A 14586-nucleotide genomic window follows, 5' to 3' on the forward strand; every position below is an offset into this window, starting at 1 on the left:
AAACAGGGAAGTGATACCTTTATCGGCAGAGAGTGAAAGTACAGCTGACCAACAATGTTCTACCTTCAGAACATGTTCTGTCATCTCCAGATGAGAAAACCTCTGGAGTTTTAAGCAAGAGACACCGTGCCTTCCATTAAAACATTAAGAATCGCTTGTTTTTACACCATTTGAAAAACACTTTCTCTTACAGTTTTGAAAATTTAACTCCTGAACACTTCAAGGCTTATTACACACAGTGTGTGTTACTCAGTTAGTACAGGGACGTCTGGACAAACTGGTGGGGCTGTTCTTTGCTAAGAGAAGTCCGTATTAACACTTTCTTCCCTCTGGCGGCCCATAGGCTGTTTGAGGGGTTGATGATAAATGGAGTAATAGAAATAGATTCTAAAATTTCAGAATTTCAGTAAAATTATATATATATATATATATATATATATATATATATATATATATATATATATATATATATATATATATATAATATTAAGTATTTGGAAAGTATTTTTTCAATTCTGTGATCATGTACCTTCAATGTATTCCAGGTTTTTCGGTGTTGCTCAGTTTTTTTTTTTTTTAAGAATGTACCAAATTGTTGATTTGGTCAAGGTTTCTGCTAACTCCAGACTTTTATCTCTTTGTCATGAAATTATTCCATATATATATATATATAGTTGTATGTATATATAGTTGTATGTATATTATGTCAAATTTCATATATATTCTATAATTACAGACTGCATGTAGTCCATCTCTGTTTTGGGCAGCTCTGTGGTGGTCCTCTGGGGTCCTGACCATTGAAGAACAAGGTGAAAGGAGGTTAAGAAAGTAACCAGAGAAACAGAGATGGACTACAGTCTCCTATCTGGAAAGTGGAGCTGATGTAATGGGCAGTGTTTTATTATCATAAATCAGGGGTGGCCATGATATTCTGATATAACTGTGTGAGTATAAAATGTTTTATTTATTCATTTTATTTATTTAAAGCATTTCACTAATACTCATACCATGTATGACGATGCAAACAACAAATAAAACTTTGAGACCACACAGGAAACCTGCAGGCATAGTATCAGAGCTCAGCTGGAGAAGGTGAGCATAAGCACACATCAGTACTTACAGGCTTTTGATGTCATTGAAAATGTTACAAACTGGTATAAATACTTGTAATACTGACTATATCACTGAAAATACCCTTCAGTGTTTATTACTATGCTTCATAAGATTAACGTCCACATTGTATCCATTGCTATGACACCATGACACTATGAATACACCAGTTGTTTACTAAATGATGGATTTTTGGGCGCAGTTTTGTTTCCAAACGTCCAACTGCAGTCAGTTTAGTCACTGTGTTTACTGTGTCCAACTCCATTCAGATCCACAAAAGATCCACCAGCATCTTCATGTTTGCAGTGTTGCAAATTCCCATATCTGTTGAAGTACAGCTGCAAAAGAAACTGCTGTCAAGAGTTTGTTCCTTCCAGTCCACCATACTTGGCAGCTGTTCAGAGGTGCTGCTGTGTGTGTGTGCGTCCTTGTATGGGCCCTGGCCAGACAAGCAGCAGGAAGCTTCACAGAGACCAGCGTCCAACATGAGGCACTTACTGGTACAGACCTACTTTATGAACTTCTTTTTGAATCTATTCTGATGTTGCTACAGAACAGGTTCTAGATAGTTCTTCTTGTGTAGAGCTTGAAAGAGGAAAGAAAAAAGCATTTAATGCATGAACTCTAACTCATATAAGCAGACCAATAACAAGCAGATTGACCTCTGTGCCTCTTACAACGTAGTTGAAATCATGAGGCGAGGAGTATCAGTCTCTCCCACTAGCACCTGTTTTATCTCACAGCTTTCTCTCCTTATGCAGTTTGTTGGTGTAAAACCAAGCAGTGGCTATAGACAAAAAAGTGCTGGATGATTACAGGCCAGAAATAACCTCTGTCAGCTGATATGGAGGCACTTGTTTATGAGCGAAGCAAAGGAAGATCATATAGAAGTAGTTTGTTGTTGGTCTAAATAAGCTTTAAACCAGGAACCGTGTGCTCAGAAACTGTCTCAAAGCAAACAGCACCATGTGTGACACCAGAAAGCTTTGTTTAAGAGACCTCTGTAATTCCTAAACCTTGAATGGGAAGCTCTCGTGAAGTTTTCTTGTCGAAGATCGCTGTCCAAAAAACATGCAGTTCATGCAGGTCACACAGGTTACTGTCACACTCTCCAGGTTTAGCATTGCGTACATGTGGACATGCACATACACAGAGGAAGGGGTCATCGGTTCTGTCCCACCCTCATTCTGTAAACTACACTCTGGTTGGTCAGTTCACTATGTTGCACAGTCCTGACTGCAACTAATACCAAATCCTCCTCCAGTTTCGCTTGCTCTTATGACCTTGGGAACCACTCAGTGTGCCAATTCTGCGCTGTGTGGTTGATTAATATGTAACAGTCAAAGCAGACGAATAAAGCTGTTTTGGTTACGAGCTGACGGTGACATACCTTTCTGAAAAAGTTTGGAAATCTTAACAATAATAAGGGCTTCCCACTGAAAACATTGTAACCTTACTGTAACAGCACTACTTCCCTGTGTAAAACTGAACAGTTCCGTTGGTTCATGCTGCAGATAGGCTATTTAACCCCTTACACTGCAGAGGACTGCAGGGTCTTCAGGTTCTCACCAACACAGAAGTGTTACTACAGTGTTACTACATGACTTACATATTGGTTTCCGAGTAGCTACAAGGCAGACAAATTGTTTATTTATTTATTTATTTATTATTTTTTTTTAAAGAGACACATACAGGTGTCCATCATGGTTACGATGTTGTGACTGGGGGGGCTTCAAGTAGTAAGTTGTAGGACGGTGACAGTGTGTATTTGTGTGTACATTAATACGTGAACATTAATAGCTAAACATTTATTTATTTATTCACCAAGACCAATAAATAGGCTGAATAACCTACACAACCAAAACATCTCCTTTCAGGTTAGGAGGTCGCAGGTCTCAAATTAGGTCAATTAAAAAGTTTCACCTCTTTTACAGAACATTTTTATATTTTCACGCCAACAAAAACTCACACAAAAAAAGTCAGTTGTTATAAAAAAAGAAAACAGCTGGCTGTAATTGTGTGTGTGACACTGACTTTTTGACCTTGACAAAAAACAAAACAAAAAAAAAAAAAAAAAAAAATGGATTTTTTTAAACTGATCTGTTTATTTACTTGCATATTTATTTGCATTGTAATTTTTTTAATCCTGTGATCAATCACAGCGTGCTGCTTTTGTGAAACTGCTCTCTTTCTCTCTCTCTCTGGGAAGCAGTTTGACCAGTGGTTTCGTGTAAATGCAGGTGCATATAGTCCAGCTGTGGTGGGCGAGAAGGCAGGGCTTAAAACAGACATGCTTAAATCTTATCTGTACACAGGACGTGTGCAGACTGTTGGAGCAAAAGCTGATGTGAAAACTTTTTTTTTTTTTACAACTTCAATAAAATCTTGAACGGATACATTTTCTAGATGCCAAAAAGAGGACCAGGATGTCCAGTAAAAGAGAGGATGTTTGCTCACCCTAATACACCACATGTCCAAATGCTTGTGGACCCCTTCTAATTAATGCATTCAGTTAGTTTAAGCTGCACCCATTGTTGACATGGATGTGCAAATGCACACACAAAGAGTTTGTTTAGTTCCTATCGAGAAGTATTGCCAATAGAATAGGACTCAACATGAACCTATTGGCTCCATGCCTAATGCCAGGCGTAGGCTAGAGGCGTATAAAGCCCCCCCCCCCCCCCCCCATTAGCAAAAGCTTGATAAACATTCAGAGTCACTTCACATAACTTGAAAGTAGTACGTGCAGGCCCTCACCCGCTCAGCTTGGTAGCATTGTGTGTGATGGGGAAAACCCACTAAAAAGATATTATCTGTAACTAAAAAGCCTAAGCAGCTTTTAGATGTTTTCTGTCAAATTCCTGCAGAGCCTTCAGCGGGTGGCCACCCGCGCTTTTAACACAACAGCCAGGCAGATGAAGAACAAGGTCCCAGAGAAGCAGAAGCTTTTCCAGGTGAGCTGCATGTAATAAATAGTTTGTAATGAAGCAGAGAACTATGAACAAACTGTGACAACAGCAACAGATATGAGTAAACTCTTAAATGAAGGCGGCAAAAGAAGCTTTTTTTAATAGAAATGCAACAGTAAAATTTGAAATCTATCAATAAGATGTAAATAAAACCCCCTCTACATCTACATGCTTTTCTTAGCCAATAACCATTTAGAAACCTTTATTTTGAAGTGATGAGGCATGTGGGGTCCAGGACAGGGGTCCTCGTGCTCTTACCAGACTCTCTCATAAACCCCCCACCCCTCCCCAGCCCAATAGGGCCGCTCCAAACCTCTACTGGAGCAAGTTCTCCAGAACAGGTGGGACTCATTAGAGGAGGCTCTGCCGCCCACGAGGGGGTGGGGCAGTTCTATTTCTGATCTGTTTGTGATCATATGCTTCCTAGGAGGACAATGGTCTGCCGGTCCACATCAAAGGGGGGACCACTGATGTGCTCCTCTACCGCTTAACCATGAGCCTCACTATTGCTGGTGGGAAATTACACCCACACAGTGTGCATCAGTATCGTTTCAGTGGTTTGCTGCACCCTTGAACATTCTCTCTGGTTCTGTTTACAGGCACTGGATTGTCCTGTTACTGGCTTCTGGTGGCCTCTATGCCCAGGAGCAAGTGAGAATGAGGACAGCAGATGATATTATTGTGTTTGTTACTTGAATTCAGTTGAATTCACTTTCATGCTGTAAAAAAAATAAATACAATTAAATTCCAATTAAAATGTATAGGTTGTGTAAAATAAGCCTTGCCCCTGACCTTTTTTTTTTATTTGATTACACTAGCGCATTGGGCTCTTTAACTCGCTTCTCTCCTTTCCTTTAAGCGCTGTCTTTGCCGCCACCCTATGGCCTAAGCCAAACACAGCAGCACATCTGGGGGAAAATACAGTTCAACCCATGAGATTGCACGGCCACAAAGTTGCATTTATTCTCCACATAATAAACCGTAAGCACTGGAGTCAGAAAAAGAGAATTTCCCCCACTCCATTCCAGTTATATAAATTGTATTTTTATTGTTCTCAACATTGGCATTCATACAAAAGCAAAGGCTGCATTTCCAAAACAAAAACCATGCTAATAAAGTTAAAAAGGGCGACTTGCATTCAAGGCTTTTTTTTTTATCAGTTTTATCCACACAACACACAAGATCTCGTCAGGATTTCTGAGGTAGATTATTACTCAAATTTTGCAGGAAGCCTTAAAATTAAGCCTTGAGTGCATACAAAAAAAAAATACTGTGCATTACTTAAAAAACTGGTCTGTAGTTGCAAATTTTTTGATTCATCACAAAAATGTAAAAAGGTAAACATTATATGTGAGACGTGCATGGCATCCATCGGTTAAAAGATCCACCTGTACTGTCAATCGTTTTTTTATTCATTCTACCAGTCATGTACTGCTGCTGATGAAGATCTGAATAATTTAGCCACTAGTATCTTTTCTAGGAATATTTTAGGGTTCCAAATCATTTCCTTGTAAACTGCTTTTAAGTAGTTTTTCAAAATAAGTAGACTTTAATTTTTCAAGCATTCAGCCAATATTTTTTCTCATTAGTAATTAATTATTTTAAGCAGATTTGTGCATCGTTATATAGTGAACTTTTCCTATCATCCATTTTCTTCATGTTTCCTATCGGTGTTTTCAATACTGATGTGATACTACTGTCAGTTCAGTAAACAAATTGTCAGTCATTTGTGCATGACCCTTTAGGCCACCTGCAGATCATCTCATCATACAACTCCAGTGAAAAAGAGCTGGCAGCTCAGTTTAATATATTTTCCAGTATATTCCACAGCATCGTGAGACGCACACAATAGTTGATGGCAGCCAATCCAGTCTTTGAAAAAGAAAACTCTTTGAAAAAAGAAAGCAAAGTCACAGTAAAGCCAGGCAAGGTCAAAAAGTCAGGTATCAAAACTGTTGAATGTTAAACAGGCTAAAAAACCTTAGTTGAGTCAGGTAATTGATGCACTATACACAGTCCTCCAAGCTCTGACATGTCATTTATAACCACATTCCAGTAAATATCACGACACAGGACATTTGTTTGTAGTGTAACAAGCATGAAAGTATAAAACAGTAATGGGAGGGAGAGGCACAGCAGTATCGGAGAATAAGGAAAACCTCTGAAGACTCGGAGCGTGTTCTCTTACTTGCTCTGAAATAGTAAGACTCTTAATTCCCCAGTGCTTTTTAGTGCCCAGGACGCTCTAGCGCAGAAAACGGATGCTCATCTTGTGGTCAATGTTGACCTTTTCCAGTGACTAATGCAAAATCAAGAGAGAAAAAAAGAATAATAATATATAACAACAACAACAACAATAATAAATCAGGTCTTAGTCTGAGCTCTACAAAAATATCTTAGACACACTATTCATGCGCTAGACATTTTGTGTTTGTAGTAATAATGAGGAAACATGCATTTAACTTGCATCATGATGTATTAAGAGAAGCAGTATTCACTAACTGAAAAGTGTAGAGATTAACATAACTGCAGACATTTAGTTCCACATCTTAAGACGTATTATTCGGTTACTCCCAACATGTACATTATGTAGTTGTAAGAGTAAAAAACATATGAACCTACATACACAAACCTATGTATGTATGTATAGAGTTATTTGAAGAGCTTTATGTTCACTACATGTAAATGTAACACTTCTTTTTAAGATGTGTGCTCACAGTGCATGCTAGGTTTTACCTTGCGGAACTCCTCAAAAGATATGGCATCATCTCTGTCCAGGTCTGCTTCTTGAATGGTGCGGTCTGCTATGCTCTCCAACTGTTCCTCAGTTACCTGCCTCTCCAGCATGGCTCGTAGAACCTGTCAATCACTTTTCAGCTGTCAATCAATGTCTTAAATCAGGCAGATACACACCTACTCTAAAGTGCTACAGTAGATTGAGAATGCACTGAGTAAAGCTGATGGGATACTAACTTTCTTCACATGTTCTCTGTTTAAAGGATTCAAGATTTTTGGTGCAGTCAAGGTTTAACCACCCAAATACTGTAAAATGTTGAATGTTAAATTGGTCTCATCATTACCAGTACGTATAAGATTGAAGAGCGAGTTACCCACTGTTCTAACACACAACTGTACAGAGGAATAATGGCTTACTGACTACACTGGATACTTGAAGAGGTTTTAAAAAACAAAACACACACAAACAGACACACAATGTATTTAAAAGATATTCTTATGCACTGACCTGGAGAAGCTCATTTCTGGAAATCTTACCATCCTTGTCCTGGTCGTATAACTGAAAAGCAACTATAGAACCAGCCTATTAGCCAAGAAGACACTGGAAGACACATGCAGCAGTTGTTTCATCTGACAGAATACATTACTGGAAGCTAATGCTTGGCGGCGTGACTGTAAGTGGTACATCCCGTTTAAACGGTTTCTTACATACCACAGAAATGCGGCTTACAACAAGCACAGAAAGTCATTTAGCACTGCGTAAAATAAACAACCCAAGAGCAGGCTAGCTCCAGAGAGCACACACACTCACTGCACAAGAACCACTGCTCTGTTCTAAGATTGGCCTGATTTAAACCAAACCCACCAATGCTGCGGACTAATTTCTATATAAATTGTGTAATTTTGGGGGGCAAAGCTTTTAGTACTTATGATCAAATTATGTTATTTATATATGTTCTCCTGATACAAGCTGCAGACCTACATAAAAAAACTGATATACAATGAAAATGTGTAAAATGAAATAAATAAAAAATAAATAACATAAAGATACTGTGATACAAACATATCTGGCCATTCCACCCAGCCCTACTGGGTAAATTTCAGTAAAGTTCTATAAAAGGTAAAGGTGTAGCAGTGGAAACATACATTTGAGCTTGTTGCTCCTGCTGTTAATGGGATCAGGTGAGTTTGGCTCTTTGGGGCGGTTCTTGTCAGCAGGACGAAAATGCGCCAGGATTCTCACAAAGGACGAAAAGTCCAGTGCTTCTTGGCTGAAATACATGCACATACATATACATTTTAAAAAAGGATCCATCAAGGGGTCATTAGTAAAGGCAGTGGTTTTATATAGAACTGACAACTCAAAAGAACAAATGCACCAATGGATCCTTGCCTAGTTTAATTTGTCTTTTAGGTATGTATATGTATGTATATGGTTAAAAGAACCTAAGAAAAAAAATGCTTGTATGTAGCACCAAAAAAAAAAAAAAAAAAAAAAAGGTTCCACTATCATGAAGTGAAACAGACCTTTTCTGGTACTATATAAAACCATTAATGCTTAGAGTGTAATCAGTTTCTGCTCAACTTAAGTGACTGACACTTCATTTTCTGCATTAAAGAATATACTTTTTACTTTTATATACTTGAGTGTTTAAATGTAGTTATTCTTTGACTTTCACTAAATTATATGTCTGACTTTATACTTCCACCTTCCACCCAAACTGAATATAAATTGACATGCTACACATACTTTTACTAAATAACTTTTCTTTTGCTAATTTTCCACCCAAACTAACTTGTGAAACCTTGTAATTAAAACTAATTATATAAATGACCAAAATATAAAAAACAAACAAACAAACAAACATGCTCTTACTCTGAAGAGAAGAAGGCCCCTATTATTCGGTCGCAAATAGGATTCATGGCCAGCTCCTTTATGGCTTCGAAATCTTGAGGGCTTTAAGAAAAACAGACAGTCAACACTTTGGATTTTGTGCCTAGATGATGAAGTTAAAATGAGTCTGATGCTTCTTACCTTAGATACCCTTTCTTGTCTTTGTCCAGAGCCTCGTAGCGTTCATACAACCGAGCAATGTGTGCAGAAGTGACTACAAGAGAAACAGGGCACAGTTACAATAGTAATTACAATACAATAGCCTATTTAAACTGGGCGTCAAAGGTTTGGTCATTGATGGTCTGATTCTCATTTTAACAATATGGAGGTAATATATCTAAACAAAACTGAAGAAATGTAGTTTAAAAGAAACAAAAACACACCATTTCCCCACATTTATTACTACTTAGAATGCCTAAAATAAGAATCAGACACCAGCTACGATTAGAACATAGTTCGAGGGGATTTTGGAGGATCGTGTCTTATTTAAACATCAGACATTAAGTTTGGGTTGCTCTTGACTGTTGAGCGAGTGGTATTATTGAAGGCCTCAGAGAGCTTTTTGGTTCTTTACAGGGTGATACCACTCACTTTGACAATCAAGAGCAGAATAAACAAGGACAAAGGTTTTCACTGTGTATCCTCATCAGATTTCTCACCTTAGATCATAGGCTTTAATTAAATTACCCTTATAAAAGAAGGAGGATATTTAAGACAGTAAACATGCACTGACTGATCAGCCATTTCTGAGGGAAGGGAAACTGCAAACTAGACTAATTTTTTTGTAAACTACTGAATTAAAGGTGGTGTCAATGGTGGTGTCTGGCATGAACTGTTATTAGAGTTCTTCCAAAAAATCTCACTAAGAAACCAAACTCCTGCACAACCTTCACAACCTTCTCAAGCTCTTCAACAGAGTATGAGCTGACTCTGTCGAAGAAGAATGGCACATTGATCTGGCTTCAAGTTGTCTAAGGTGGAAAGAGCTGGGAGTTGGACGTGAAGATCAGATGAGAAAGACACTGAAGAGACTGGTGGCACTGTGGCTTCCATAATACCCACCCAGCTAGTGTGTGCTTTAGCTAATGGCAGCTAGATGGCTAATTAGCTAGCTTGCCCTGTAGACGGCTGCTGAAGCCATTATTTTACTTAGCTAGCATACTAAATGGTGATGAACGTTTAAAAGGTGCAATTTTACTGCCACACTTAAAAATACAAAAATAGTGTTTGCTTTGGACTAGCTAAAGTTTCTGAAAGCTTGACTGCTGTCACTGTCCATCACCTTCTGACACAGTCCCACCTCTGAGCCCCTCTGAGCCCCTCTGAGACATGAAAACACACATGAAACACAGCTAGAGTTAGCTTCGACTCCCAACACCCTGAAACCCATCAACACACCAACATATCAACATATCAAATCCCTGTTGGTCACAACCAACAGCTAGAAACTACACGATTTATGCACTTATTTACAAAGAGCCGGATAAGCAAAACCCTTAGCTAGCTAACGCTGTTAGAGCGAGCACGTTCAGGACTTTACCACAGTTTTAGACTAAGCTCAGGCAAACATTTTTTAAGACAAATGTTTAAGACAAACGTGCTGTACAGCTAAATATAATGGATATATAATGGATAAATGGACGTTTATGGGGGAAAACGCAAACTTCAGCCTACTCACAGCCCGTTTCTTGCATTAAATCCTCTGCGTTGGGGATTTTGGACAGGGTGGAGCTGGTCGAACCCATTTCCCTCTGGTGTTTACTGTCATAGCCTATACCTCGCACATCTCTCTATAGCCAACAGGTTAAACGATCCTGACCCGCCCGAAACACGGAAACACTGCCGCTATAAACGCAAAATCTCGACAAAACCGACAGCGTTTCAAGCTTGTGTTGGATTCACAACGGGCATCAAATCCGACCAATCCACACCGACGTCCCCAGATCCAAAGAGAAGGCCCGTTTCCCGCTATGTCCCGCTTCCTTGCGCCAGGATTGGCCAGTCACGTTTATGGTCCTGCGCTACAATTGGCTATCAGTCCGGCGGCTGCTGGTGAGTGTGAACTACTAGCCAATCCAAGCGCGGGAGGCGGGACGTGTACGAACACGAGTGGGAAAAACAAGACGCGGTCCAACGTGAAGAGTAACCCGCTTACTCAGACAAACCCCCACTGCCTTTATTTAACACAAAACATACACCCATATTTGTTCTACTACACCCAAACACACAGATACACCCACACAAAACACGTCAGACCACCTCTGCGTCAATTAAATACTTTTATTAAAACCACTAGGCTTTTTAACCAGGCGCTTTTAGACAGTATGAGATGACTGCAGCTACACCAGGCCACTGTACAACATTTCACTCCCAAAACAAGATTGTGATAAACACGCAATTAAACACACATTCTCATTTTAATCTGCGATTATTTTTATGTTTAAATATTCTCTTTCTGCTCTACCTCAAATATTGTGTATTGTATTTGCCCTGATCACCTATTTAATATTCATTGTTTTTTTTTTGCAAAATAAATTAAGCATTCATTCATATTAAAATAACGTTTTTCATATTAAAATAATGTTTAATAATTCATATTAAAATAATAATAATAATAATAATGTTAAAATAATATTAAAGTAATGTAAAGGCGGATGGTGGTGCTCCAGTAAGATGGTGTTTAAAAACCCTAGTATAGTGAGATATCTAAGAAACAATGACTTTCAGAGTCATACGTTTCTACACTGGCCACACAAATGTCCACTTTTTACTGTCGCCGAGACAAACACATCTAATAATTGGTTAATAATTACCACTAGGTGGCGCTATTGGTTTGTAATTCTTCTCTGCTGCTGCGGCCATGGTGGAGAGTGTCTCCCAACTCCAGTTCTGTGGCCAGCAAGATTTCTCGGTTAGCCAGATAACGTGAACCCAAAGTCAACCACAGGATTAAAAAAACAATAGCGCCATCCAGTGGCGCAGCGTATTTACACACACGTTACAACTTTCCCCGGGTGAGCTGCAAGAAAAATGATTAATACAGTTCAGTTCTATCAAATCTTTTAGTCAAGAAGAGCTTTCCAACCAGCAGGGGCATGTTTACACTACCCCCAGAACAATAACCTTCTTGCACAGCAGCATTTTCTGAAATAATTAATATTTAATACCCAATACTAATAAACATACATGACATATATAATAACTTTGAATAAACCTTTTAGATTTTTAGATCCTGAAAAGAGGATCTTTGACTCCTAACATGATATCTTGTGCCCTTTTATTGTATATATTTTATTATTGTATATTTTTCTTTCATCACATTAGCCCTGCTGTCTAGTTTGCCTTTTTGTACAATATCAGTAGTGCATCCTTCTCTTTGTCCTAATGTTTTGGCTCATCTACTGTACTCTAGTACTACTGTTTAATACTCTGTTCAATGATTTATTTTCACTCCAAGGTTCATGTTTAAGGCTGATATCTGAGTGTACAATTTAAATAAGGAAGTTCCCAAAACAATCCTGAAACTAAAAACTGTCCAGCTGCCTTTAATGGTGTTTGAGGAGCCGGACACGTTATTCATTTCAAAGAAATTCCTCTAAATCAATTCTCAGTCCTCTAAATAATTATAAATTACGACTGGTTAAGTAATAAAAAACAACAAAACCCTATTAATCTGTAAGCCCCCTTTAATATGACTTGAGTAGCAGTCCAGTAAAACCCTGTCCCACTGTGCCAATATGTTTGTGGTAATGTGAGACAAAGGGCTTAAAACATTCTTTAAAATGAATTTAGAAACAATAACTACCTGAGCGTATTTAGCCTCTTGGCACACTCATTAGCATTTTCACTACCATTGAAATGTTATGATCCTGGTCTAGAAATGGATGAATGCCGCTTCCCTAGAAACAGCCCACCAATCTGAACACTTCTTCATCCTTCCAAAGAAAGAACTGCATAAACATGAGAAGTTTATACAAAATAAATATAAAGCAGTGGCCCACTTTAGCAGTTTTACACTGCGTTGTTTCTCAGGGTTAGTGGATCAACTACATTTATCATTTAGGCCAAAACATCACTTTAAGCAGACGCTGTGTTTCTGTTCACACCCACACCAGAGCGGAGGCAGACGTGGCCTGAGATTACACCACTGCACTTGGCGGCCATACAAACCTGGAGATATTACAGATAAGCCTGTTTTCTTTCTGTTTCTCCAGGCGCATGAACACAGGCTGGACTTTCTGTTTCTTTTAGACAGAAACATTCTGCAATATTTCACTGTACTTTCTGAAACAATGGGTCAAGGGCAACTCGCCTTGACCAGAAAGACCTTAAAGACCCTATTGTTGGGAGTTGAGAATTCCTATTTTGTTTTCAATCAAGACTTCACGAAGCAGTCATGATCACGGCTGTGTGATGGAATAGTGTCACTTTGCACACATGCCTTATGGAGATATAAGGGAGAAGCTGTTTATGCAGGCACTTCTTAAATAAATAAATAAATAAATAAATAAATAAATAAGGACCCTAAGGCACAGAGGGACCATGAAGGTTAAACATGGAGTTATTCTGAGAACTATCTGGCATGCTTCCCAGTATTTTTCTTCTGTACTGCATTAGTGCGTAGCGTTTATTAGCTTAGCAGAGCTGCATTTGGCTATACATGCTGAGGAATGTCCACATCTTATAGACATTATTGTTTGAGGTAAATGAGCCTCAGATTATTCAGAACGTTGCCAAAGCAGTGTTATTACAATGTTGATTGTTTCCATATTTATTGTTTAAGAGGATTAACGAATCAAAGATCTCCTCTTATGTGCCTAAACAAGCTCAGACAAAGTGAGGTCACATTTCTATTTATTTTATACTGCTGATTTTATACCGAACAAAGTACATTAGGGTGTATTCTACAGAGGGAGACTCTTCAGTTTAACAACACCACTAAGATCTAGAAGTAGCTTCCCATTACTGTGCAAAAAGGCATCCTGGCTACTGTGCATAAGAGCTCCCATTCAGAATGTTCTGTTTATACTAGTCTAGGAATCACAACAGGAAACACATAGATAAAACAGCCAAATATAGAAATGAACATGCTTGTATTTGTCTTGCGTCCATCTTCTTATCCGCTTCTTTCTTGACAGGATTGCAGTTGGCCTGAAGCCTACAGAGAATCATTGGGTTCAAGGCAGGAACACCTCCTGGACATCTTTTCACACATCTCACATAACTTTTCAAATGTTTTGGGGACAATTTAGCATGGCCAATTCTGCTAGCCTGGAAACCTGGAGTAGCTGGAAGAAACCCACATGGACACTGAAAGGACAAACCAAACACTTTTTGTGAATCCACAATCCCAGCACCCACTACCTTCTGAGCCACTGTGCATCTTATATTTGTAATTCTTTTTCAGTGTAATACAACATGTTTAATTACAAATTATATCACTAACACAATGATTTGAGTTGTGTACGGGCAGCATGTGAACAGTCAGTTCTTGAAGGTGATGTGTTATTAAAAGCAGAAGAAATGGGACAAGGGACTGACTGTACTGGCAAGAAAACTGGATTAGAACATCTCTTTAAAATAACAGGCAGGTTTTGTGGGGTTTTTCTGGCGTGCAGTGGTCAGTACCTTCCAAAGGTGATTCAAGAGAGGCCAATTGGCGACAGGGTCATGGGCACCCAAGGCGGGAGGTCTTAGCTCACAACTTACAGCACTTAAAGGATCTGCTTTCTTGTGGAGTCAATGCCTCGAATGGTCAGATCTGTTATGGCAGCACAAGGGAAACCTCCATTTTTGTTGTTTTAAACCTTTTGATGTATATTACGTTCACCATGGTAGCACTCACCAGTGGCACTACGTATGTGGCAGCAATTGTCT

At 38.8% G+C, this 14586-nt stretch overlaps 2 protein-coding genes across 3 annotated transcripts; one reads left to right on the forward strand and one right to left on the reverse strand.

Annotated features, from left to right (window-relative positions):
• Positions 1-1549: 1549 nt before the first annotated feature.
• Positions 1550-4857, forward strand: cox7a1 (cytochrome c oxidase subunit 7A1). 2 transcript variants are annotated; one of them, XM_072692067.1, is made up of 4 exons: positions 1550-1610; positions 3978-4064; positions 4507-4591; positions 4679-4857. In XM_072692067.1, exons 1-4 carry the CDS (start codon positions 1596-1598, stop codon positions 4732-4734), a joined length of 243 nt encoding a protein of 80 aa, XP_072548168.1. In that variant the 5' UTR covers positions 1550-1595; the 3' UTR covers positions 4735-4857. The 2 variants fall into 2 exon arrangements, with proteins under 2 accessions (XP_072548168.1, XP_072548167.1); XM_072692066.1 differs by lacking the exon at positions 1550-1610 and having other exon boundaries at positions 3954-4064.
• Positions 4858-5101: 244 nt separating this feature from the next.
• Positions 5102-10670, reverse strand: chp2 (calcineurin-like EF-hand protein 2). Its single transcript, XM_072692065.1, has 7 exons — positions 10388-10670; positions 8851-8923; positions 8692-8772; positions 7962-8086; positions 7324-7385; positions 6816-6938; positions 5102-6378 (listed from the first exon to the last, which is right to left on the reverse strand). The coding sequence occupies exons 1-7, from the start codon at positions 10452-10454 to the stop codon at positions 6325-6327; spliced, it is 585 nt and encodes a 194-aa protein (XP_072548166.1). The 5' UTR covers positions 10455-10670; the 3' UTR covers positions 5102-6324.
• Between the last annotated feature and the right edge of the window lie 3916 nt (positions 10671-14586).

Source organism: Salminus brasiliensis, chromosome 11 (assembly GCF_030463535.1).
Source record: "Salminus brasiliensis chromosome 11, fSalBra1.hap2, whole genome shotgun sequence".
Taxonomy (NCBI): Eukaryota; Metazoa; Chordata; class Actinopteri; order Characiformes; family Bryconidae; genus Salminus; species Salminus brasiliensis.